Below are 26,555 nucleotides of genomic sequence, written 5' to 3'. Positions count from 1 at the left end.
TTTTCTTGGCCAAATCTATTAATCTGTCCACATTCTGTTTAACTTGTGATTTGGGCCATTTGTCTTTTCATTACTAGGTCCAGAAACTAGTGGATAAGAAAGAGTGGTATGCTGGTAAATGTTTAACAACTGGTTCTTTGAAGTGGCACAGGGGCTGATTTTCAGCATCTGCTGACTTCTGTGGTATAAATACTTCCAATATAGCCAATGACGAGCTACCAGTATGGAGTCCCTGGCTGCAAAGCTAGGAAGGGCTCTTGTGAGCCAGCGGAGCTGCCGCAACACACAGCTGGTCCTGGACCACTAGGCGGGTCTTTGTTTTATAATTGAGAGAGCACCCTGTATATTCCTGAGTCCTTAGGAAATAGTGGTTGGACCACATTTTTTCTACAGTATGGTGCAGGAAGTCGTGGGTAATGGACTTTCAGGCGTCACTTCCATGTGACGCACATGGTAGAAATCTCCTCATTGGTGGCAGCAATGATTGCAATAACTGAGGATCTGATTCCATCATCTGCCCCCTTGGTGATCTCTCTGAGAATGATGAGGATCAATCTTCCATTGGGTGAAACATGACAGACAAAGAATATGGTCTATTAGTCATTTTTTGTTCCTGTATTTGTCTATTCGTGAGCACAAGTCAATTCAGAAAATATTTTGTGCCCACTGGGAAGGAGACTAGCTCTTTGAGATATGACCAGAGAGTTTTTGTGTTTCTGTATTGACTTTTGACCTGTGATTGAGAACAGAAGGTATAAATTCTCTGAGGCCTGTGTGTCTGTCACTGAGAACAGAAGGTGAAATATTAATAAATTAGATTGTAAATCATTAATACATTAACTTATAATGTCTCTAAAAAGCAGTATGGACAAACTCCTTGAAAGATTCAATCTGCCAAAACTCACACTAGAAAAAATAACAATATGAACAGGCCTATATCTATTAAAGAAACAGAATAAATAATAAATAACCTTCCAAAATAGAAAGCAACATGCCCAGATGGATTCCTTGGTTAATTCTACCAAACATTTAAGGAAAAAAATTATTCCAACTCTCTACAAGCTCTTTCAGAGGATACAAACAGAGAGAATACTTCCTAACTCATTCTATGAGGCCAGTATTACCCTAATACCAAAACCAGACAAAGACATTACAAGAAAAGAAAATTTCAGGCCAATATCTCTCATGAAATAGATGCAAAAACCCTCAACAAAATGTTAGCAAATCACATCCAAGAAAGTATAAAAAGAATTGTATACCACAGCCAAGTGGTATTTGTTCCAGCTATGCCAGACTGGTGCAACATTTGAAAATCAATTAATGTGATCCATTACATCAACAAACTAAAAAAGAAAAACCACATGATCATATGAATAGATGCAGAAAACGTATTTGACAAAATTCAATACCCATTCATGATAAAAACTCTCAGTAAACTAGGAAGAGAGGTGAACTTTCTCAACTTGATAAAGACTATCCACAAAATATCTCAAGATAACATTGTACTTAATGGTGAGAAATGTGAAGCTGATGAAATAAAATTTGTATTTTAAGGCAGAACAAGAAAAAAATTAAACATAAAATTCTCTCTGTGTGTTTGTTTGAGCCTCTTCCCTCCCTAATGTGCAGTGTGCAACTGCATTACACATTAACCAGAGCTCCTCAAAGTTGAGAGGGACCACTCAACCATAAAGATCAATTTTTCTTTTCTTTCTTCTTACCCTAGCTAAGTAACTTCTTAAAAGAATAGTATTCTTTCCCAGCTCTGTAAGAGGTCATGGTGACTTGCTGCTTGCTTTGTATGTGCTTATCTGGACTATGTATCCTTGGTAAACTATCAGTATGTCATTTTGATGTATGATCCGTTGTCTTAAAAATGTACATGACTAATGCCTTCGACTTCTAACAGGCAGAACAGTTCTCAGAGCTTTGAGAATCTGCTTCCCGGGTTATAATCCTCAGTTTGGCGCAAATAAAAAATCCCTTTTTTTCTTCTTAACTTGATGGTTAATTTAATTTTCGTTGACAAAGATTTCCCACCAAGATCAGATACAAAGCAAGGATCCCCTCTCACCACTCCTTTTCAACATTTGATTGGAAGCCCTTGATAATGCAATGAGTCAAGAAAAGGAAAGAGAAGACATACAGATAGGGAAGGAAGACATAAAACTGTCTTCATTTGCAGATGACATGATCATCTATGTACAAAATCCGAAAGAATCTACCAAAAAAAAAAAAAAAAAATCCTGGAACTAATAAGTGATTCTAGCAAGGTTTCAGGACATAAGGTTAACATAAGAAAGTCAATTGCGTTCCTATATACAAACAATAAACTAATGGAATTTGAAATTTAAAATATAATACTATTTATATTAGCACCCCCCCAAATGAAGTACTTAGGTATAAATCTAACAAGATATATACAAAATCTATATAAGAAAGACATAAAACTCTGATGAATAAAATCAAACTAAATGAATGGGGAGGACTTCCCTGGTGGTGCAGTGGTTAAGAATCCGCCTGCCAATGCAGGGGACATGGGTTCGAGCCCTGGTCTGGGAAGATCCCACATGCCATGGAGCAACTAAGCCCATACGCCACAACTACTGAGCTTGCGCTCTAGAGCCCGTGAGCCACAACTACTGAGCCGACGTGCCACAACTACTGAAGCCTGCGGGCTTAGAGCCCACGCTCTGCAACAAGAGAAGCCACCGCAGTGAGAAGCCCATGCACCACAACAAAGAGTAACCCCCACTCGACACAACTAGAGAAAGCCTGTGTGCAGCAAGGAAGACCCAACGCAGCCAAAATAAATAAATAAATTTAATGAAAATAAAGAATAAAATAAATAAATGGGGAGATATTCTATGTTCATGGATCAAAAGATTCAACACTGTCAAGACATCAGTACTTCCCAACCTGATCTATAGATTCAATGCAATCCTAATCAAAATTGCAGCAAGTTATTTTATGGGTATTGACAATCTGATTATAAAGATTATATGGAGATGCAAAAGACCCAGAATAGCCAACTCAATATTGAAGAAGAATAAAGTTGGAGGACCAACACTACCAGGCTTGAAGACTTACTGTAAAGCTATAAGAGTCTAGAGAGTATGATATTGGTAAAAGAATAGACCAGTGGAGCAGAATAGAGAACCCAGAAATAGACCCCCATAAATATAGTCAGCTGATCTTTGATAAAGGAGCAAAGGCAATACAATGCAGCAGAGATAGTCTCTTCAACAAATGATGCTGGAACAACTGGACATACACATGCAAAAAAAAAAAGAATCTATACACAGATCTTATGCCTCTCACAAAAATTAACTCAAAATGGATCATAGACTTGAATGCAAAACACAAAACTACAAAAGCTCCTAGAAGATAATGTAGGAGAAAACTTAGACGATCATTTTAATTTGGGAATGGGAATGACTTTTTCAATACAATACCAAAGGCACAATCCATGAGAGAAATAACTGATAAGCTGGACTTCATTAAAATTAGAAATTTGTGCTCTGTGAAAGACACTGTCAAGAAAATGAGAAGACAAATGACAGACTGGGAAAAAATACTTGCAAAAGGCATAATTTGATAAAGGACTTATCCAAAATATACAAAGAACCCTTAAAATTCAACAATAAGAAAATCAACAACCCAATTAAAAAATGGTCAAAGACCTTAACAGACACCTCATCTAAAAAGATGCTCCACATTATATGCCATCAGGGAAATGTGAATTAAAATAACAATGAGATATAACTACACACCTATGAGGATGGCCAAAACCCAGAACACAGACAACACCAAATGCTGGTGAGAATGTGGAGCAAGAGGAACTTTCGTTCATTGCTGATGGGAAAGCAAAATGGCACAGCCACTTTGGAAGACAGTTTGGGGGTTTCTTAGAAAACTAAATATAACTCAAACCACATGATCCAGCAATTGCTCTCCTTGGTATTTATCCAAAGGAGTTGAAAACTTATGTCTACACAGAAACGTGCACACGGATGTTTATTAGCCTCTTTATTCATAATTGCCAAAACTTGGAAGAAACCAAGATGTCCTTCAGTAGGTGAATGGATAAATAAACTGTGGTACATCCAGAAGATGGAATATTATTCAGTGCAAAAACAAATGAGCTATCAAATCATGAAAAGAAATCCTAATCCTAAATGCGTATTACTAAGTAAAAGAAGTCAACCTGAAAAGGCTACACATCTATGACATTTGGGAAAAGGCAAGATGATGGAGACAATAAGAAGATCAGAGGTTTGGTGAGGGGAATGGGGAAGGAGGGTGGAGGTGTCAGGGAGAGATGAATAAGCAGAGCACAGATGATTTTTAGGGCAGTGAAAATATTCTGTATGATATGATAATGATGGATATATGTCATTACTCACTCGTCCAAACCAATAGAATGAACAACACCAAGAGTGAACCCTTAGTAAACTACAGACTTATGGATGCTGGGTGATTATTACATGTCAATGTAGGCTTATCATTTGTTAAAAATTAAAAAAAGCACCATTCCAATGAGTGATGTCTATAACGGTGGGGGGTATGTATATGTAGGGGAAGAGGATATGTGGGAAATCTCTGTACTTTCTCAGTTTTATTGTAAACCAAAAACTTCTCTGAAGAAATAAAGTCTTTCAAAAATCTGAGACCTGTTTTTGTTGGTTTATGGAGAATAGCAAGTGCTTGTATATATTTAATATACCCAAACTTCCTTGAAATTAAAGAAAGGGAACTTTTAATGCAGTGCTCTGTGAGTGCCAATGTTTTAGGAAAAAAAAAAAAAAAAGCCCTCACAGAAAGTTCTGCTCAGAAGCATTTTGATATAAGAAGCCAAATTCAAAACATCATGTGAAGCCTTGGACAAATCTAGTTTTATAATTTTGGTTTAAAAATTATAGAGATTGTGACCAAAATAGCACAATAGGAAGACCCTAAGCTCACCTCCTCCCACAGGTAAACCAGAATTACAACTATTTACAGAGCAACTATTGACAAGAAAGACTGGAAGACTAGCAGAAAAGATCTACAACTAAAGATATAAAGAAGGAGGGACTTCCCTGGTGGTCCAGTGGTTAAGCCTCTGCCTTCCAATGAAGGAGGCACGGGTTTGATCTCTGGTCGGGAAACTAAGATCCCACATGCCGTGAGGCAACTAAGCCCATGCACTGCAACTACTGAGCATGTGCACCTCAACTAGAGAACCTGCATGCCACAACTACAGAGCCCACGTGCCACAACGAAGGGCACATGTGCTGCAACTAAAGATCCCTCATGCCACAACGAAGATCCCGCATGCAACAACAAAGACCTGACACAGCCAAAAATAAAAATAAATAAGTAAATAAAATAAATAAATATAAAATAAAATACTTATTTGTGACAAGCAATTCTAAATTACTTACCTTTTCCCTTCTACCAGTTCTTTCTATAAAGGAAGAAGATGGAGAAGTAAGACCAGATTAACTCTCCTGCCTTAAATAACTAAAACACTGGGGAAATATGTATGGAACCATGGTTTTCAGACGTTTAATGATAGAGGGTGCTCTGTGGATCTGCAGTGGGTCCCTCCCCTCTTTGAGTTCTGCTCAGCACAAGTGTTTAATGAGACTACCCAAGGCTGGGGAAGAATCATCTGAAAGAGTAGGCAGGACAAACAGGGAACCTCACACAGAGCCTAGAATTGTCATTCCCACCAGCCAGAGTGGAAAACCTTGTAATATATGGGACATTGGGTATAGTACTCTGAAGAGTATTGCCTCAGTAGTGGGACAAAATCACCCTTCACTAAAGACTTCTCGGGTCCCATCTAACAAAATTTAAAAGCAAGATCTAGAAATATAAAACTGGTTCCAATGGACTTAACTGTGTCCCAGAACAAAGCATAAGAATATTGAAAAATAAAAATGAAAGACTATTTGTCATTCAACAAGATAAAACTCACAATGTCTGGCATCCAAAAAATAGCATGCAAATATGCAAGAAAAGATAATCCATAATGAGGAGAATATCAATTAACTGAAATGCACTCAGAAATGACACAGTAGGAATTGCCTGGCAGTCCAGTGGTTAGGATTCCACGCTTTCACTCATGGGGCCCTAGGTTCGATCCCTGCTCAGGGAACTAAGGTCTTGCAAGCCACATGGCATGGCCAAAAAAACAAAAAAAGACAGAAATGACACAGAGGATAGAATTCATAAGTAAGTATATTTTAAAAGTTATTATAAAATACAGTTATATTATATTTTAAATTGTATTTCATATGTTCATAAAGGTAGGGGAAAACATAACCATGTTAAAATATGGAAGATGTAAAAAAGACCCAAATGAAACCATAAGAAATACAAAATATAATATCTGAGAAGAAATATAGACTAGATTAACAGCAGAGAGACACTATGAAAAAATAAAGATTAGTAAACTTAAAATATAGAAGTTATTGAAAGTAAGACAAAGAGAGGAAAAGATTAGAAAACAAATGAACTATCAATCAGCTGATCAGTGGGACACTTGATCTAATAGAGACCTAATATATATAAAATTAGAGTCTCTGAAGGATTCAAGAGAGAAGGATCAGGGGAAAAAATGAAGAAAAAATTGCTGAAAATGTTCCAAATTTGATGAAAACTACAAACCAATAGATCCAAGCTCAACAAATCCAAACAAAAGAAACAGGAAGAAAACTACACCAAGGCACATCATAATCAAATTGCTTAAAATTAGTGATAAAGAGAAAAATGTTAAAGGCAGCAAGAGAAAAAAATACACTACAAACAGAGGGCCCCAAATAAGAATGACAGCAGATTCTCAATGGAAGTAATGCAAGCCAGAAAACAGTAGGGTAATGTTTGCAAAGTACTAAAACAAAAAAACCAAAAACCTGTCAACCAGTAATCTATACCCAGTGACAATATCTTTCAAAAACAAAGACAAAATAAAGACTTTTTCAAACATGCAGAACCTAAAATAATTCATCATCAGCAGACCTGCCTTATAAGAAATGTTAAAAGAAATTCTTCAGGCAGAAGGAAGGGGATACTTGATGGAAAGTTGGATTTATACAGGCACAAATGCCACCAGAAATAGATTAGTTAATAAATTTTTTCTCACTTTTGAAATTACATTAAAAGCTAATGGGGGGGGGGGCTTCCCTGGTGGCGCAGTGGTTAAGAATCTGCCTGCCAATGCAGGGGACACGGGTTCAAGCTCTGGTCCGGGAAGATCCCACATGCCACGGAGCAACTAAGCCCGTGTGCCACAACTACTGAAGCCCCCACACCTAGAGCCCGTGCTCTGCAACAAGAGAAGCCACCGGGATGAGAAGCCCATGCACTGCAAGAAGAGTAGCCCCCGCCTGCCGCAACTAGAGAAAGCCAGCGCGCAGCAATCAAGAACCAATGCAGCCAAAAATAAAAATAAATTTAAAAAAAAAAGAAAAAAACTAATGGGGGACTTCCCTGGTGGTCAAGAATCCGTCCTGCATTGCAGGGGACGCCAGTTCAATCCCTGTCTGGGGAACTAAGATCCCACATGCTGAGGGGCAACTAAGCCCACGCGCCACAACTAGAGAGAAGCCTACGCACTACAACGAAAAGCCCACGTGCAGCAACTGAGACCCAATGCAACCAATAAATAAAGAAATAAATATTTTTTTTAAAGAGCTAGTGGGATGCAAACTATTATATATAGAATGGATAAACAACAAAGTCCTAGTGTATAGCACAGGGAACTATATTCAATATCTTGTGATAAACCATAGTGGAAAAGAATATAAAAAAGTGTGTATATATGTATAACTGAATCACTTTGCTGTACAGCAGAAATGAACACAACATTGTAAATCAACTATAGTTCAATGAAAAAAAAAGCTAATTGGTTGTTCAACGTCAAAATAACTATATATGCAGAAGAAAAATATATGTTCACAACAGCACAAAAGCCCAGAAACTCAAAGTAGAAGCCTGATTTTTGAAATGGTATAATACAACTTAAAAATAGACAGTGATTAATTAAAGATGTATACTATAAGCCCTAAAATAATCAATAAAAACAAAATAAAACAGAATAGAACAGCAAGAAAAAAAGGTAAAACTAATAAGCAACATAGGATATAAGATGGAATCACGATAAATATTCACTTAACCCCCAAAAAATCAGAAAAATAGGAGACAAAGAACACAGAAAAGATGGGACAAATAGAAAATTAACAGGAAGATGGTAGATTTAAACACAACCATATTCAGAATCGCAATATGTAAATGATCTCATCACTCCAATTAAAGGGCAGAGATTATCAGATGGATAAAAAGGGAGATCCAAATGATGTGCCATAATAACCTGGATATGGAAAACATGAAGACAAAGGAGAATTCATAGATAGAAATAAGGTTTTCATTAAGCTTTATTTAACAAATATTTAGTGAGGGCTAACTATATGTCAGACACTCTTTTAATACAGGAGTCAAGACGTTAAGGGATTGATAAGGTTGAAGAACAGGTTTACTGTGTGGAACTGAGAAAAGTAGAAGGATGGTAAGTTTTGTTTGGAGGATAATATTTTAATCAAAATTTTAGAGGCTCTGGGAGGTGGCAAAGTCTAGTTCAGTTGCGTCAAGCTTCAGTATGTATAATAATGGCTCAGATGGTGTTCCGGCCTTACACCTACTCCCCCTCCCAGGAGTTGGGATTCAGTAGATCTGGGATCGGGTCTGGAGTGAATATCTTTAAACGAAGTCAATGTTATAGCTATGTACACGGGTGGCTTATTTAGAGTATAGATAAAGATTATCCAGATCCTAGGGTGTCAGTCCCATTAGATGACCTAAGATAATGACAAGGTTTTGAATGGAGAGGAAACTTGTGAACCATGCAAGGAAATCTTCAGGCTTTTTGAAATGAATAGTCTAAGCAGGCGTAAATGATATTGTTGAGAAGACATACAAGAGTGGCTTGAACCTAAGTTGATGTACTCTAAGCAAGACCTTCAGAACTGCCAATAAATTGGTTTGCCTAAAGTAGAGGGTATTTGGGGAATTCCCTGGAGGTCCAGTGGTTAGGACTCCACTCTTTGACTGCAGGGGACCCAGGTTAGATCCCTGGTCGGGGAACTAGGATCCCACAAGCCACGCAGCATGGCAAAGATAATAATAAAATAAAGTAGAGAGTATTTGGGCAGTGGTGATTTAGTGAAAGGTGCTTTATGTTGTAGAAAAACATCCCACAGAATATAAAAAACAAAACGAAACAAATTAGAAGAGAGAAATTAAAGGTAATAATGATCGTTAATATTTACTGAGCATTTACTATGTGGTAGGCACTATTCTAATTACGTGTATTAGCACTTTTGATCCTCATGAAAACCATAGAATTTTTAATTCCCATTTTATAGGTAAGAGAGATGACATCAAGACAGGTTAATATGTTCAAATGTCACCCAGATACCAGTTAAGAAGCTAATGTCCAGCTAAGAGATGATGAGGGATTGAACTAAGGCATTCTAATGAGTATGAAGAGCAAAAGACAAATTTGAGAAATAATAAAGAAAAACGTTTGTAGAAATTATAAATGATGAAACTGGCAGAGAGTGAAGGAAAAGGAGGATCTAAAGTTGACTTGGCTATCGTTTGGGTTACTAGTTAAACAGTACTATTATTAAGAAAGATAGGAAATACAAGAGGAACCCACCAAGCATGCAGCATATGGTAGGCAAGTGTGTGTGTGTGTGTGTGTGTGTGTGTGTGTGTGTGTGTGTGTTTACTGAGAAAAGGATTTGGGAGTAAATATATTGAAAAAGTTCATTATACATAAGATAAAAATTTCCTACTGAGTTGGAGATATCTTTGGTTCCAATATGTGGGAATGTACATCCGAAATATGAGTAAAGAGTTCTTGAAGCAGGTGGCACCGGAGTATAGGTGTTATTGAAGCCAAGGAATGTTTTCAACAGTAGTAATAAAATAGAGGCAATAGAGGCAAAGCAATAAAGACATTTAATTATCTCATATAACACAAATTTTGAAGGTAGGTGATTCCACCTTTGGCAAGCTAGCTCAGTGACGTTATGGACAGCCCAGGCACTCTCTCTCTCTCTCTCTCTCTCTACTTTGCCGTCCTCAATATATTGGTTTTGGACCTTGGGCTTGTCATTCATGGTTGCAGGATGGCTATTGGCAGCTCCCTGAAACATGATCTATAAACAGTATTTAAAATAAGAAGGCACCAGCAAGGACTCCTTGCCCGACTTTTTTTTTTCCAATCAGAAGGTGAAATCCCTAGAAGCCCCTCTGATGACTTCCCCTTAAGTCTCACTGGTTAGAACTTGATTCCTTGAGCCTCTCTAGCTCAAGAGTGTGGGAAAATAGGTATATTGCAAAATAAAATGAGATTGTCATTACTCCCTTAGATTATCATTCTCCCCCCAAGACTAGTCATATTCTGTGCCACCACCCTAAAAAAAAATCAGGGTTTTGTTAGGAGAAGAAAGGGAAGAAAAATGCCCTTTTGGGAGATTAGTAGCAGCATCAGCCGAAGAGTAGATGAACTCACCCATGGAGCACATTTAAAATGAATGAGAAAAAATTTGAGGATAGAGGATAAAACCCAGAGGGAGAACAGTATCTAAAAAGAGGTAGAAGAACAGTATCTTTTAAGAGGTAGAAGAGGACAGAAAGGGACTGAGAAGGCATAGACTGAAAGGCAGTCACTGGGCTAACACCATAGTTATTACAGAGATGACGGTTCCCTGTCTTCACAGAGTGTGCCCTACAGAAAGGCAGCTAAGACTCAGACACCGAAATGGCACAAAAGTTGATATGGGTCTATAACTAGGATTTCTCAACTTTGGCCTCATTGACACTTTGGGCCAGATAATTCTTTGTTGTAGAATTTCTCAACTTTGGCCTCATTGACACTTTGGGCCAGATAATTCTTTGTTGCCAAATAATTCTTGGGGGGAGGGTGAAGGTTGTCTTGTGTTTTGTAAAATGTTAGGCAGCATCTCTGGTCTCTACCCACTAGATACCAGTAGCAATTCTCCCCACTTCCCTTATTCCCCATCTCTGCTCTCAGCTGAGAACCACTAGTCTACATAGCAAGGACACACCTCAGGAAAGACTCCAGAGGGACAATAGTTGTTGAAATGGATCTTGAAGATTGGATGTCATTTAGGCAAAGTTGGGGGGGAAAGAAATTTCAAGGAACATTGTGCAGAAACAATGATGGAAGATTTCAAGTGTGCTTGCCTAGTACTCTGGCCTGGCTCATATGAGAGCGTGTGAGTGCAAGTTATATTCTTTAGAGTAGGGAAAAGTCTAATCAGAACCAAGGGTTAGGAAGATTACTTGCCATCTGTGTATTTGGTGAATTGTGGCAAGGAGAGATTAAAGGCAGAAATAACAGTAATCCAAGGGGAAGATATAATAAATGACTAAATCAGGGCAGTGAGAGTGGGAACAGGAAGGGCTCCACTATGAGAGATCTTGTGAAAATAGAACTGGGAAGACTTGGTGATACTTGGCTGTGAAAGGCTCATGTCTTTCCTTCCTACTTTAAGTGCTATTTATGAAGACATGAACTATATTAAAATTTGGAGCCTGGATGACTGGGAGAATGTCGATGGCATCAGCAGAGAGAAGGAAGACAGCAGGACAAGCAGGATTAAGAAGGAAGATTATGTGCTTGGATTTGGACTAATTGGCCTTGAAATAATAGTGATGAACCAGATATGGACCTTTGGAAATAAAGTCTGGAAATCAGAAGAGAGATTAGAACTAGAGGCATAGCTTTGGAGATGATCAGACTAGAAGTGACAATTGAGATACCTAGGAACAGAGTATCAGGGTCACGTAGAAGTGGGATGACTACCTTGCCTACATCTGGAAGGCATGAGAAGAAAGAAGTATGATCATAATTAGGGGGAAAGGACCTGGCAGAGAGACTAGAGAGGGCCCAGAATAGCATAGTATCATGGAAGGGAAGAGTTTCAAGGAAAAAGTAGCCAACTTTGTGAGTCAGGGTGGGAAGTGTCCTGAGAGTTTATAGCAGAAAGATTTACAACATCCTTTCAAGACAAATGGGTATTAACTTATTTTCAAAGAATTCAGAAGAAAGATTCCATAAATCCCCCCTTGGAATTCTTTTCTTGGTTAAGATGTGTTTTTAATATTCTAACATTTCTTTTCTTGCACCTTCAGTCTATATCCTTCACTTATTCCTTACGGAAAATGAATGGCTGTTACTTATTCTAAGGTGATCGGGATTGCAGGATTCATAGGAGATCTGTGTGGAGCACACAGAGTGGGTCTCCAGTGATGGGGACCGTACATGTAGTAACTCGCTTCTCTCTTAAAACATACCTCCAAGGTAGGTGCTCTTTTCCTTATATTAGTGATTTTAAAAAATTAAACTGAGTTTCCAAGAGATTAAATAATTTGTGAAAGGTTGTACATTATAAATTTAGTGAAACTGGGGATACAAATTCAGGTCTGCTTCTAAAGCCAGTGCTTTCCCCTAATTTGTGCCACCCTTTTGTTTGATGATCGTTTATTAAATAGGGTCTTAGTCTTCTCTTAACTTAGAGATTATTATAGGGTTGGGCTTGAGTCTGTTTGCTCCATGAGGGGCATGAATAAAGAATCATATCAAAAGAAAGTACGAAGGAGTTGTAAAACTCTTATCTCTTTTTTTTTTTTTTCCTTGTCCTGGGATAGTTGACCCAAAGATTACTGATTTATTTAGGAACGGTTGAATGTGGGAGTTACAACATCCTCCATGTTCCATAAGAAATCCATGTTGAGCCCTTTCTGTCTTTGGATATCAGTACCTGTGGGCACACAAGATCATCCAACTTGGTACGCACCCCCACTTTTTTTTTTAATTTTTATTTATTTATTTATGGCTGTGTTGGGTCTTCGTTACTGTGTGAGGGCTTTCTCTAGCTGCGGCAAGTGGGGGCCACTCTTCATCGCGGTGTGCGGGCCTCTCACTATCGTGGCTTCTCTTGTTGCGGAGCACAGGCTCCAGACACGCAGGCTCAGTAGTTGTGGCTCACGGGCCCAGTTGCTCTGCGGCATGTGGGATCATCCCAGACCAGGGCTGGAACCCGTGTCCCCTGCATTAGCAGGCAGATTCTCAACCACTGCGCCACCAGCGAAGCCCCGCACCCCCACTTTTGATGGGGGTGGCCAACCCTCTCTGATACAGTGAGTCTAATTTTGCATGGGAATTAGATTCTACTATGTATAGAATCTAATTGTTTTTCTATACTTATTATTCTTCTAGTATAACAAGGCTAAAAGTAAATCCATTGAGTTCAATTTTTCCTGGAAAATTTCTTAAATTTCCCATAAAGTATAGTATAAATGAATTTTGAGTATTGAACTTGGTGTGTGTGTGTGTGTGTGTGTGTGTGTGTGTGTGTATACATATATAATGGTTGCAAGTATTATAGGAAATATAAAAAAGATAAAACCTTGCAGTAACATTCATTCTGGGATATAGAGAAAGAGAAGAATAGAATTTTTTTCTGAGTTTGTAGAGTAGAATTTTAGAGTAGATGTCCCTTTACTCTTTATGACAGAAAGGATCATTGCCTTCTGCTAATTCTCTTAAACCACATCCCAGGAATTGAGAAAATGTGACTTTCCCTTCCTCTAGAGAAGAATTAATAAGATACAGGAGAGAAATTCTGCAGGTACATAGTTGGCATATAATTTTCATAATGAATACAACAATAGATAACAGACTTTTTTTGTTTGTTTTTTTGGCCACGAGGCACGTGAGATCTTAGTTCCCTGACCAGGAATTGAACCTGCGCCCCCTGCAGTGGAAGCATGAAACCTTAACCACTGGACCGCCAGGGAAGTCCCAATAAGAGACTTTTTAAAAAATAAATTTATTAATTTAATTTATTTATTATTTTGGGCTGCATTGGGTCTTCGTTGCTGCACGTGGGCTTTCTCTAGTTGCAGCGAGAGGGCTCCTACTGCGATGGCTTCTCTTGTTTCGGAGCACGGGCTCTAGGCGCACGGGCTTCAGTAGTTGTGACCCACGGGCTCAGTAGTTGTGGTGCGCAGGCTCTAGAGCGCAGGCTCAGTAGTTGTGGTGCACGAGCTTAATTGCTCTGAGGCATGTGGGATCTTTCGGACCAGGGATCGAACCCGTGTCCCCTGCATTGGCAGGTGGATTCTTTTTTTTTTTTTTTTTTTAGTAAAATGAAATTTATTTAAAAAATATCTTAGGAAGCTGCAGAATTGCTAATGAATGCTTCTTGATAAGCTTGCAGTGTTAATTCTATATATGCTCCCTTCTGTGCTTCTGTTTCTGCAAAGACCTTAACTAAATGTAATCCCTCAGCAGCCTGCTCTTTGGCCTCTTGAGCTGACTGGCCATCTGGATGGAGGATGTGATAGAGCTGGACCAAGCTGGTGGCATCATCGACTAAATCTCTCTGAATCTGGTCAATCAGTAAACCATCAATCTTTTTCTTATTTACAAAATACCAAGCCATTCCACCGAAGTGTCTTGTTGAACGTAAAAGGTCATACTTTCCATATTTATCTATATCTTTGTAGGTCTGATGATGAATTTTGATATACTCAGCAGAATCTGGCTCAAACTGGGCAACGCAGAGATTGAGGACATCAACATGCCGGTCCTGGCTGTACATGGTCTGAAGATTTTCTTCCTTGAAAATTACTGGTGTTAAAATTCTACCACCTTCTTTTGGGAAATAAATTTGAATCATCCGGTCCCTTTCTTCCCAAGAGGCTTTGCGTAGTGTGCCACTTGGTTCTCTGACGACAATAAAACGCTCCCGGTGTGGTATGCTATATGATATATCAGTAAACACGTATTTGGCTGTTTCTGTTCCTTCCAAAATCTTATCTTCAGCTAACACGTCATTTATTGGCGCTCGCTCTTCCAGAACTGGTGGCATTTTTAATCGGACTTTAGCCGCCACCTGCCTGCAAGGTGAACAGCGACACAGACGATCTGGCAGGTGGATTCTTAATCACTGCACCACCAGGGAAGTCCTCCAGTAACAGACTTTTCAATGACAGTGATGACAAAATGGAGCTGGGCTGTCTGGGGCTTTGAAATCAATCTCAAAGTTAGTGTCTCTGGGAACTGTTAGAAATTCTGTCTCTTCTTCGAGTTCAGAAAAACACAGACACACAAAAACAAAACAAACAAAAAGCCCACTGCCTATGGATAAAGATGTGGAATACATCAAATTTGAAGAATGCAATTTCCTTTAATATCTTTTTTTTTTTTATAAATTTATTTATTTATTTATGGCTGTGTTGGGTCTTCGTTTCTGTGCAAGGGCTTTCTCCAGTTGTGGCAAGTGGGGGCCACTCTTCATCGCGGTGCACGGGCCTCTCACTATCGCGGCCTCTCTTGTCGTGGAGCACAGGCTCCAGACGCGCAGGCTCAGTAATTGTGGCTCACGGGCCCAGTTGCTCTGCGGCATGTGGGATCTTCCCAGACCAGGGCTCGAACCCGTGTCCCGTGCATTGGCAGGCAGATTCTCAACCACTGCACCACCAGGGAAGCCCCCTTTAATATCTTTTAACTGTGACTTTCTTGAAGTGTAGCGCCACTGACAGCATAACAATCTTGGCTGATGATGACCCTCTTCATTTGGGAAACAGCATTTTTGGTGTCCAGGAGGGAAGTTTGGGGACTGTTTGCATGTTGCAATGAGGGACCTCTGTGGGACACTCCTCTCAACACCAGAGGGAAATGGGAGAACAGACAGAGCCATAGAGAGATTGTTCTCATGTTCTTCTGTAGATGTTAATTCCCACAAGTCCTCTTTCGCTTTACTTCTAGCTTCCCTTCAAGCTCTTTGCCTTTATACCACCTTCCCTCTTCCTTTGTTGCTTACATAGGAAAGTCATTGGATCTAGAAGTCATTGCCAGGCATGGTTCAGAATTTACTCATTAATTCATTCAGGTCTATCACCCCATCAGTCTCTATCCCTTTACCATGGTTTATTTATCCCCATAAAATTTTCTACTTGCCACCTGATTTTTAAAAAATAACACCTTTATTGAGATGTAATTCACTTCGTACAATTGACCTATTTAAAGAGTCTAATTCTATTTTATTGTATTCACAGAGTTGTGCAACCATCACCACAAATGAATTTTAGAACATTTTAATCATCCCCCAAAAAACCCTGTACACATTAGCAGCGACTCTCTACTCCCTCCTCTCCCTAGATTGGCAACAACGATCTATTTTCTGTCCCTATGGATCTTCCTATTCTGGGTATTTCAGATAAATGGAACTATGATTTGTGATCATCTGTGACTGACTTTGTTCACTTTGTGTAATGTTTGCAAGGTTAATTCATTTTATAGCATGTATCAGTAGTTCATTTCTTTTTATTACCAAATAATATTCTTTTGTGTGAACATACCACATTTTATTTATCCATTCATCAGTTGATGGACATTTTGCTACCTAACTCATGTTCATTTTCTGTTTCCCACTCTAAAATATAAGCTCCATGTGTGTCACTTTTTTTTTACCACTCTACTCCTAGAATCTTGCCCAGTGCCTGGCACTTTATAAGAGTTCAGGGAATTCCCTGGTGGTCCAGTGGTTAAGGCTCTGCCCTTTCATCACCCAGGGTTCAGGTTCAATCCCTGGTCTGAGAACTAAGATCTCACAAACCCCGCAGAGCCACCAAAAAAAAAAAGCTCAATAAATTTATCAAATGAAAGGCCCTATCATTCATTCACCTAACCAAATTTAGTTAAGCTTCCACACACACATTTGTGTTGAACACTCCCTCTCCAAGGCAGTCCACTGGCTGTAGGAGATGAATACCACAAAGGATCCACCCTCAAGAATCTCGTAATCTAATGATGTAACATCCGTGCAAATAATTAAAATAAAGGATACGGACGAAGCGCAGTGCATAGACAAGAGCTCAGTTCTGCTTGAGGGACTCAACTATGACTTCATAGCACAGACTCTAGCTGAGGTTTACAAAAACCGGAAGTTGCTGGATTGACAGAGAGTGAGTCAGAGAGTGGTCAACCAGAAGGGCATTTAAGCAAAATCGTGGAGCCTGACCAGACAGCTGGAACAGTAGAAATGCTGGCGCTTTTGTGTAGAAGTGGGGAGAGGACCCAGAGAGCATGAACTGGGCTAGCAGGAAATATTCAAATCAGAAAAAATTTTACATGCTCAGTCAAAGGATTAGAATAATTCCCCCAAGTATATGAGAAATTGACAAAAAATGTTGACTGAGCAGGGGACTGCGGGGCTAGAGGAAGGGGTGTGAGAAACAGAGACTGGCAAACTCTTAAAAACCAGGCACGTGTTCTTTAAATGTATATTCAAGATATACATTTAAAATTTTTCTGTTTTAGATGACCAGGACCCACTGTATAATTTTGAGCAGGGGCGTGCAGGAAAGTTACTTTGGGGAGAGTGGAAAGTGAGGTGGGCAGGCAGCCAGCTAAGGAGGGAATGGCAATCACGATCTGTGATCTGTTTTTTTCCTCTTCTTTGACATCCCCACATCAATGATACACGCACACCCAGGCACTAATTCAGGGGTTACGCGTTTGAAAAGCTGGCATCCTCCACCCCCAGGAGTGAGCGGTGGGTAAGGGTCTGGACTGGGCGCCGGGTCGGAATTTTCGTGCGGAAGAGGCTCTACCCTCTGGGGCCCGTCTGGGGGAAACACAGCCTCAAGACTCTTCCTGCTGATGCAATCTGCAGGAGAGCCAGCGATCGCCGCTGCCAGGGCCAGTCTGCTAGGCGCCCGCCACGTGTGCCCGCCGCCCCTCCAGCCCCTTCCCCAGACTCGCGCCGCCCGGAACGCCCGGGACGCAGCGCCTTTGCCTCCGCTCACCTCGAGCTGCTCTCACGGCCGACCGAACAATGAAGGTAACTGCTTATGATTCTGACTGTATTTTTACAAAAATGTGTGTGTGGATTGAGCCTGCGATTCCTCAGACGCACAGTTGGTAGAAAGGGGTCGGAGGAAGGACCACACGGTTCCTTGCCACGCAAACGTTTGCAATTTTTCCTTTATCAGTCATCGCCGGGCAGGACCTTGCATTCTTCTTCTCTTCAGACTTCTGCTCATCCCCCGCTCACAGGATGTACCGCCCGCCTCAAGCTCTTTCACAGCTGCATTCGTGAACCGAGATAAAAGGCTGCTCGCAGCTCCTTCCCCTGCCTGTTTTGAAGCGCGGAAAGGAAGAGGAAGCTCTTCTCAATTTTCTAAGATGCACAGGAGGTGGGGAATTTCGGAGGAAAGGTCTGGGGGATGTCACTGGCTGTAAACGGGTTTTCTGCTCGGCGTAAGTTATAAAGGAGGGAGGTGCAGAACTAGTTAAGGGCGGCTGCCTCATCGCTATTAAAACAGAAGGCTTGTCTTACTTTGTTTCTTGTGAATAGTCAAGCTTCTAAGAGTTATAAATCAAAGAAGCCTAAGGACATTCTTTTATTCAAGAACACCCTAGCGTCTTTTATTCTTATGCTAATCAAGGATAATTAGCCCAGCTGCCTATTCCTTGGGAAGGTTTCTGTGTAGAAATGAACAGATTTAAAGGTTCTGTTTTCCTGGTCCTACACGCTGGAAAACTGCAATGATATGAAAAACTGAAGCGCAGCTTTTTTAAAGGAAAGTGAAGGATGGGCAAGTAGTCCTGCCTTCTAACATCTTGGAAGTAGGAGATTCCTATATGCAGTCTGAACTTTGAGGAGGAAAAAAAAGCTGAGTTTCAGAGTTTCCAAGGAGGGAGATAAGTACGGTTTTCAACTGGGCTTATCCACAACCCATTCCAGTCTACAATTTCACTTACGAGAAACAATATGTCAATGGTGCCTTTTCACCAAACAAAAATTTCCACCATGATTAAGCAGGAAATGAGTGGAAACGTAGTTCTGTATTAAGGAGAGGTATGCAAATGCGCCGCGGTGAAAAATTCAGCAGCCTTCCTCTTCTAGAGTTAAGAGATTCTATTTCTGGCTTGCTCGTGCCTGTCTACTTTCAGCTGAAAAATACACTTTGATTGAGTATTGAATTAGTGAGTAAAAGGAGAAAATTATGAGAATAAACAGTCTTGCTTTTCCAACTTTCCCCTGTACCATGTGGAACTGTAGTTGATTATCTGTAAGTTCATGGGTGCTTTAACATGAATCCAAAACCCCCTTCCCTTTTACAAGGTACTTTTTATAACACAGGAACTGAAGATATCTTCAAGTAGTCTCATTTCTGTTTTCTGATATTTTACTAAGATTAAGAAAGAAATGCTTATGTATTTTAGGCATGATCTAAGGAGTATTTAAGGTTCCTTTAAGTGTTTTTATTATTTCAAAAAACCTTTCTGCTAATCTTTTACCTAAGTATTGCTCATACTTAGGTCATCATTTAAAAAAAAAAATGTTATTTGCACAAGGCACCATGATAGGCTCTGTCCTCAGCAAATTTTCCAGACATGGTCTTGCCCTGGAGATGTTATTTTAAGATGGACACATACAGAATGGGCAACCGAGTGAGAAAAATAGCATATACATTGAATAGGATGTGTATAAAAATGGTAATTACATACTATAACTTACTGAATTAAGGTGGAGATTTACAAGAGACACATATCTGAAAGGACAGAGATAAGAAGTCATTGGCAGGGATGCGTGGTTAAATGAAGGGAGAGGGCTGTTTGTGTGTGTGCGCAGGGGGCCCAACAGGACGCCTGGCAGGGAGAGGGGATTCACATTCCAGACACAGGATGTGGCCCCTCAGGCCAGGCTCCGAGATGCATAGCTAGGTAAGCAGGCCTAACAAAAGGGCGTTGGTAGAACCTGCAATGGTGAGGAAGAAAAAAAAGAAAAAGGAAGAACAAAAAATGAGAGTTTAATTTTGGCCAACATTTCATTTAGTGAGTCTCCGTAATAAATAACTTCATTTGATTTTAGAACTACAGAGAGAAAGGAAGATGAGTTAAGAAAATTTTCCATTTGTATGCAAGAATTTCTCTTGCCTGTCAGCTCATTGAACCTGAGAAGGTCTGAACATTTGAAATGGGCTTAAAACCTTGTGAAAGAAAGTTGAGAACAGTCCTCTGATTATTACAGAGGTTTATGCTAAGAATTAAAATCAAGTTATGGTTTCCTTCAGTAGTTGTGTATCTCCCAATTATTTTCATAATTTTAGATGTTATCCCTTACATCAGGTCAGGACTTTTAGTTCTGTAGGGGAGGAAAAATAATTTTCCCTCTACCCTTCTAGATTCTTGGCTAAGATATCCCTGTAATAAAACACAGATTAACAGGAAAAAAAACCCCAGAAATTTAATAACATGTATACCTCCTGTATACATGGAAGATACCCAGGAAAACTGAGTCACTGCAATGGCCCAAGCTATCGCCTTAAATATCATCTTCAGCTAAAGACAAAAGAAAGATACTGGAGCAGTGGAGCAAACCAGTTATGGGAGGTTATCAGACAATGCACAGAAAATTGCAGATTTAAGTCGGTATCTTCTCCATTGGTAAGAGTTTCTAGAGATTTAGTTATCCTTCCTTTCTTGGTACAGAGAGGGAGACACCCTTACAAATGGGGATTTCCGTTGTAAATGCAACTTCTACTCTGTTTTCAGATATTCTTTTGTGTCTGCAGCCTTTCAGAGATAATCAGTTCAAAATAATCCTTCTGCCAAAGAGGCATATTTTGGGGGTGATCTATTCTGCTCCCCTTCAGTGCATTATTTCTAATATTAAGAGATAGACCAGGGAAGGGTTGACCTAAAACAAATAGACTGCGGCAAATATTTCTCCAGCAAAGATGGGTTTGTTTGGGATCAGCAGAGAATTGCAATTCGGGGTCCGCGACCAAGGCCAGCCACAAGCAAGTCTCTGCACAGCAAGGAAAGAAGTCTTTATAGAGGGGAGAAGGACATTGGGACGGCTCTAGTAAACAGAGTCCATGGCTTTTCACTGACCGAGTAGTTGCTGGAGTCTTTCTTCTTCTTGTTGGGCTCTGTTATCACTGCGGGCCCGGAGAATTCTCTCTTCTGGGCTCCTGACTCTATTAAATTGAAGTTTCTGTAATTTTTTAAAGAAGTGCACAGCTGGATAGTATAACCTGAGAGGTCTAGGCTTATGAGTAAACTTTTTCTGTGCATAAATGAAGAATTGTTTCTAAACTGTGGGCACCGTGAGTGTTTGGGTTAGTTATATCTTTGGGGGTTTCAGGTTGTTTGCTTCTCTGAATGGCCTCTCCTCAATGGGTGTAGAAAGATGAAAATGAAGAGTTTTCTCTGTCTTATTTTAGGCTTGGCAACTGTAATTCCTCTAACTAACAGATGCCACACTACGGAAACCCAGGGGAATGTTCAGCCTTATAATGCCCGAGGGGATTTAGTTACCATATTAGAGTGAGAATCTGGTACCTTCCATGATAGACATCATTATCCCAGGCATTCTCCACTTCCTATATGGTACATCATTCTTTCTGAGCACAGGAGGATACCGTGGCTGGTCTGCTCACTTTACAGTTGTAAATGTGGGCAACCTTTGTGTTGTAACTTTATCCCCTTAACAGCTGTCCAAATGCTCTAAACATTTAAAGTGACATATGGTAAACATTCCTACTGATGGGCATTACTGAGTCTCTGTAGCCCATTTGATAATACATGTCAGTGGCCATTCAACTAAGGCTACTGAAATTGGAATCCACGTACATCAAACTTGGGTGCAACTCAAATGTTTAAAATGTTTCAAAATGAAGCATTTGGGATGCTCTGATTCCTAAACATAACTTTGTAAATATTTGCACACATTTTTATCATAAGATCTAGTCTATGATTCACAATGTCAATTGTGAATACGAAGCCACAGCAGAATCAGTCTTTTCTATCACACAAGGATTCGTGATGTGCCAGTTGCGCCTGTGCTTCTAATTAGTCTTCTCAAATCTACAAGATGAATAATATTACCCTAGAAATTGAGTCTTACATCCTTAAAATAACTTAGAAACTGGATCACCTTATTAATACAGTATAGCATATAAATATTTTCCTATTGTCATACAGGCCATGCCCCTTTTGTGGGAAAAGCCATTTTGCAAAATATTTCTCTCATGTTCAGTGATTAATGGGAGAAAGAAAATCTTAAAAAAAGAGATAATCATGCTCCAGAAATTTAGGGAAACGGTCAAGAAGAGAAGAAAAAGGAAGACAAGTGAAAAAAAAAAAATAGAGGAAATTACATTACAACAAGCAATAATCAGGAAAAGTCATACTGAAAAACATGTGATTCTTTGTGATTGAAAAATTTGTAAAATTCAGCTAGTTCCATTAATAGTCTTATATTTCATCTAAAATGAACCAATTCATTAGTTTTTTAAAATTTTGATATGTAGATCTGAATATTTGATCAATTGCATGTACAGTCTCTCCCCTAGTCTGAGAAATGTTTTTGCTATTTTGACTGGAGATGGTTAAGAATCCTAGGACATAATTAGAGTTCAAATTCTACCTGACTCCTTATAAATCTAGACAGAAGGGGCACCTGTTGGGATGTTCTAAGCCAAACAAGCTACAAATATCTCTTACGTGACCAGCAAAGACCTCAATGGATTTCCGGCATAAGGCCAAGGGTGGATTTGCACACAATGATCACTCAGCAGTTGTTAACATTCCGTCACTATTAAAGGGCAATTTTGCCTAGTACATTTCATTTCATTTTAGCTGATTCAGATTCAAAGTTATATTGTTTTGATTTTAGTACTAGATATTAGTGCAAGAATCTGAAATCACAGTAAATGTTTCTTTGAACTTTGAAGATAAAAGGTAGAGTTAAAATGGAGCTGTAAGATCACTTGGGGAAGCATAATAATGCATTGCTCAGGGATTCCATGGTTTTCAAGGTTAGTGAATGGTTTGTACTTGCAAGGTTAGTGTTGGTGTTTATAGTAGAAACACATCCAGGTTTTGGGAAGGACTTCTTTGCTTAGCAAAAGTGAGATGCTTTATATTTTTAAATGCTATATAAGTTACGTAACATTGAATTGTAACCTCAAAACATTCATATGAGGAAAGCATGGCGACTATTACTAACTCCTATTTTACAGGGAAGGAAAATGAAGATCAGAAAACTCACTTAAATTGTTTAAGATCACAAACTGCCCAACATTATGAGAAACTAGATATATTTGACTCCTAGTCCAGTGTGCTGTCTCCCTCACTGGTGGTTCTAGCTCTTTTTGGGTCTGATGTCACTTTGCAAATCTTAGAAGAATGGATAATCACCTCAGCAAAATGCACAAATACACATAGGCACAAAATTTTATATCTAAATTATTTATTGTTAAAAACAAGACAATGCAGTCCATATAGCATGAAACACTAGTGGAAAATACTGAAATGAACTAGTTATTTAGAACAGTGGAGTGCTATTGGCTCTTGCACCTGAAATCAGTTGAGATATGTAAATATATAAGCAAGAGAGCCACACTGCCCTTTGAATATTGAAAATACCTGCCTTTAGTCCAAAAAGGCAAGCAATTATTTTCTTTGCCTTTTAGCAACACATGTGATATCAGTTTCTTCTTTTTATCTCATAAAGTACATAGTGTAGTGGAGGGAGAAAAAATTTTCCTCTTTCCTTTTAGGTTCATTTCCTGGCATCTTGCATATTAGGCTGACAAAAGACAGATTAACAAGAGAAAACCAGAGTTTATTAGCTCTTGCAGCTTGCATACATACAGGAGAAACTCAGTGATGAGTAACTCAAGGGGTGGTTAGAACTTGGGTTTATATAGCATCTTAACCAAGAGAAACAAGTTTGTAAAGGCAAACGTTTTAAGTTTCCAAGAGCAGCAAACTGTGGGAAGGTAAATATATGGGGGATACTAGTGGGGGAGTATTTGTACAGGTCCATCTCAGTACTGACTTTCTGTCTTCTTCATGGCTGTAAAACTTCTTCAGGAGAGGAGATTTTTGGCAGTCCTCTTTTCTCAGAGGTTTCCACTTTTAGTCAAAGAAGGGAGGTTCCAGGAAGGCTTCCTCTTGCATCTGTTGGATCTCTCGTGCCTTCAGTTTAAAATAATCCTCATCCCAAAGTGGCATATTTTAGGATGTCATATTTTGATCTTCTACGATAGTCACAGAATAGAACTTGATGCCACAGAAGCTGCACCCTAATTTCTTTGATCTTCATCTCATTTTGAAGTGTATTCATGGCTGCTTTTATTAAACAGGGTTAGTACACAGTTTCTTAGCAGAGTTTAGTAGTTTGGGGTGCCTACCCTTCCCATTTCATTGGTAACTTCCCTACCCAAATAGGTCTACATGGCTATGTTGCTACCAGATGACCACTGCCTCAGCCACAGCTAATTACAGCAAGGGTGGATATTTGGCCCAAGTCCAACCATCCTTCACTTCTTTCTTACTCTCTTATCCCCTACATTCAATCAGATACCATATCCTACGGATTCTGTTTTATCTGTTTCTATATGTTCTCTCTTTCTCATTGCTGGTGTACTGATTTATGCTCTCATTATTTCCTGCTTGCATTATTTCAAAAGTCTCTCAACTGATCTCAAGTTTATTTTTTCTTAATTTTCCTAAAGCATTATTTTGATTATGTCATTCACCCACTCAAAATACCTCTATGACTTCACCATTGTCTACTGAACTTAACTTAGTGCATGAGGTCTTTTTCTAATCTATCCTCTCTTCTTTGTGGATGTGCTCCTCCAATCATTATGGAGGATTTGCTATTCCTCAAAATGAGCTTTTGCATTTCCATATATTCATTTCTAACTCCTTCTTCCTCATACCTCCTCCCCATCTGTGCCCTCCATCATGCCACTCACCATGTGGCTCAGCCCCCAGGCACCTTTTGAGAAAGTGACTTGTTTTACAGTAGAATGAGTATGGGTGGAAGATGGTAAGGTAAGAGTAGGGTTACCTTTTGAAGTCAGGAAATAAGATGTTGATCATATCCTGCAATTTCTGCACTCACATTTCCTCTCTTCCGTGAACCTTGTACCATCACTGGGGCTCGTACAGATATTGGTTGAGGTAAATCAATGACCTCTTTCTAGACTTCCTAGATCCAGATTAATTGATTCTGTTTTATTCTTCTTTGTTTTCAAACAGCAGATACATTCTTTTCCACATCTGGATTTATTTGGAGTCAAAGTTTTAATTGACTCCCAAAAGACAGAGGGTTATAAAACCAGACAATAGTTAGTACTTACATGTTTTAATGCTTATTGCCAAATTCATTTTATACAGCTAGTTTTTCCTGATTGATTTTTTAGGGAGTGTCAGTGGTGAAACTGTACATAGATTGTAAGCATTCATTGCACACATTTCTGGGAAAGTTCATTCAAAAAGATGCTACATAACAATTTGAACTGGACCCATGAAAATCATAAGGATCAAACTCAACAATGCCAGCCCACTAAATCGCTACCATCTTCAGATTTAGGCAGTATGTAAAGAGAAAGGGTCCCTGCCGCATCCCAAGGAACTGACTTAGAATATAGAACAAAGTCATGTGTCTAGGAATGTTAACAAATTCCAATACTGTTTAACATGGGGATTTTTTTGTTGTTGTTTTCAAACAAAGCAGTTTTTAAGCAAACTAATTAATGCATACACAGACAAACAAATCCAACAGAAGAGGCACTTAGAAGCAGTGTTCATTGAATACTGGAATTTTGAAAGAAAAAATCTATTAGGTCATTTGAGGCATTTACTTCTGCTAAAGAAGGATTGTTCTTTTGAGTTTATTTTTCTAGTTTTCAATTCTATTCCACTTAAAAACCTAAAGAACCAAGACTTCTCAAATCTTCTGTGGACAATTTTGCCACTTACTATATTCACTATTTAAAAGTTTCCTGATAATTATTTTCCTTTCCTTTTGGTTCTGTATTCTATTTGCTCTAATTAGTAATGCCAGTAATTCAGTGAATATGTAGATAGAGAATGTCAATAAGTTTTGTGCTCCTTTAATTATTTCATGCATGCCTCTTACATTAACATTGTGTCTGCTGGTCTACCAGCACCTTTCCTCCTCTTGACCAATGTTCTTAGAACATTTATTCACAGTAGTACATCAGTCTACCATTTGATGTTAAAAGACAACTTTTTTTTTTTTTTTTGGCTGCGTTGGGTCTTTGCTGCTGTGAGCGGACTTTCTCTAGCTGTGGTGAGCAGGGGCTACTCTTTGTTGCGGTACGCGGCCTTCTTATTGTAGTGGCTTCTCTTGTTGCGGAGCATGGGCTCCAGGAACGTGGGCTTCAGTAGTTGTGGATCAAGGGCTCTAGAGCACAGGCTCAGTAGTTGTGGCCACAGGGTTAGTTGCTCTGCGGCATGTGGGATCTTCCCAGACCAGGGCTTGAACCCGTGTTCCCTGTATCAGCAGGTGGATTCTTAATCACTGTGCCAGGGAAGCCCGGATCTCATTCTTTTTTACACCTGATGAATATGTGGTTGACTTCCAATCTTTTGTTATTACAAACAATGCTGCAGTCAATACTCTCATTCG

At 39.3% G+C, this 26,555-nt stretch overlaps 2 protein-coding genes across 3 annotated transcripts in view; one reads left to right on the top strand and one right to left on the bottom strand.

Annotated features, from left to right (window-relative positions):
* Nucleotides 1-14,220: 14,220 nt before the first annotated feature.
* LOC132372845 (small ribosomal subunit protein mS22-like) lies at nt 14,221-15,940 on the bottom strand. The gene is made up of 2 exons (XM_059934951.1): nt 15,912-15,940; nt 14,221-14,985 (listed from the first exon to the last, which is right to left on the bottom strand). Exons 1-2 carry the CDS (start codon nt 15,938-15,940, stop codon nt 14,256-14,258), a joined length of 759 nt encoding a protein of 252 aa, XP_059790934.1. The 3' UTR covers nt 14,221-14,255.
* A 1,508-nt stretch (nt 15,941-17,448) lies between these two features.
* Nucleotides 17,449-26,555, top strand: part of BCAT1 (branched chain amino acid transaminase 1) — a 106,428-nt gene continuing 97,321 nt past the window's right edge. The window contains exons 1-2 of one of the 2 annotated variants that reach the window (XM_059935462.1): nt 17,449-17,645; nt 17,766-17,933. In XM_059935462.1, coding sequence (XP_059791445.1) covers nt 17,928-17,933 — 6 coding nt within the window. In that variant the 5' untranslated portion in view covers nt 17,449-17,645; nt 17,766-17,927. Of the gene's footprint in view, nt 17,934-18,084; nt 18,289-26,555 lie in introns of both variants that reach the window. The other variant, XM_059935463.1, reaches the window with a different exon arrangement.

This window comes from Balaenoptera ricei, chromosome 10 (assembly GCF_028023285.1).
Source record: "Balaenoptera ricei isolate mBalRic1 chromosome 10, mBalRic1.hap2, whole genome shotgun sequence".
Classification (NCBI taxonomy): Eukaryota; Metazoa; Chordata; class Mammalia; order Artiodactyla; family Balaenopteridae; genus Balaenoptera; species Balaenoptera ricei.
Note: the sequence above shows the minus strand (reverse complement) of the source record. Positions and strands in the feature narration are given on the sequence as shown.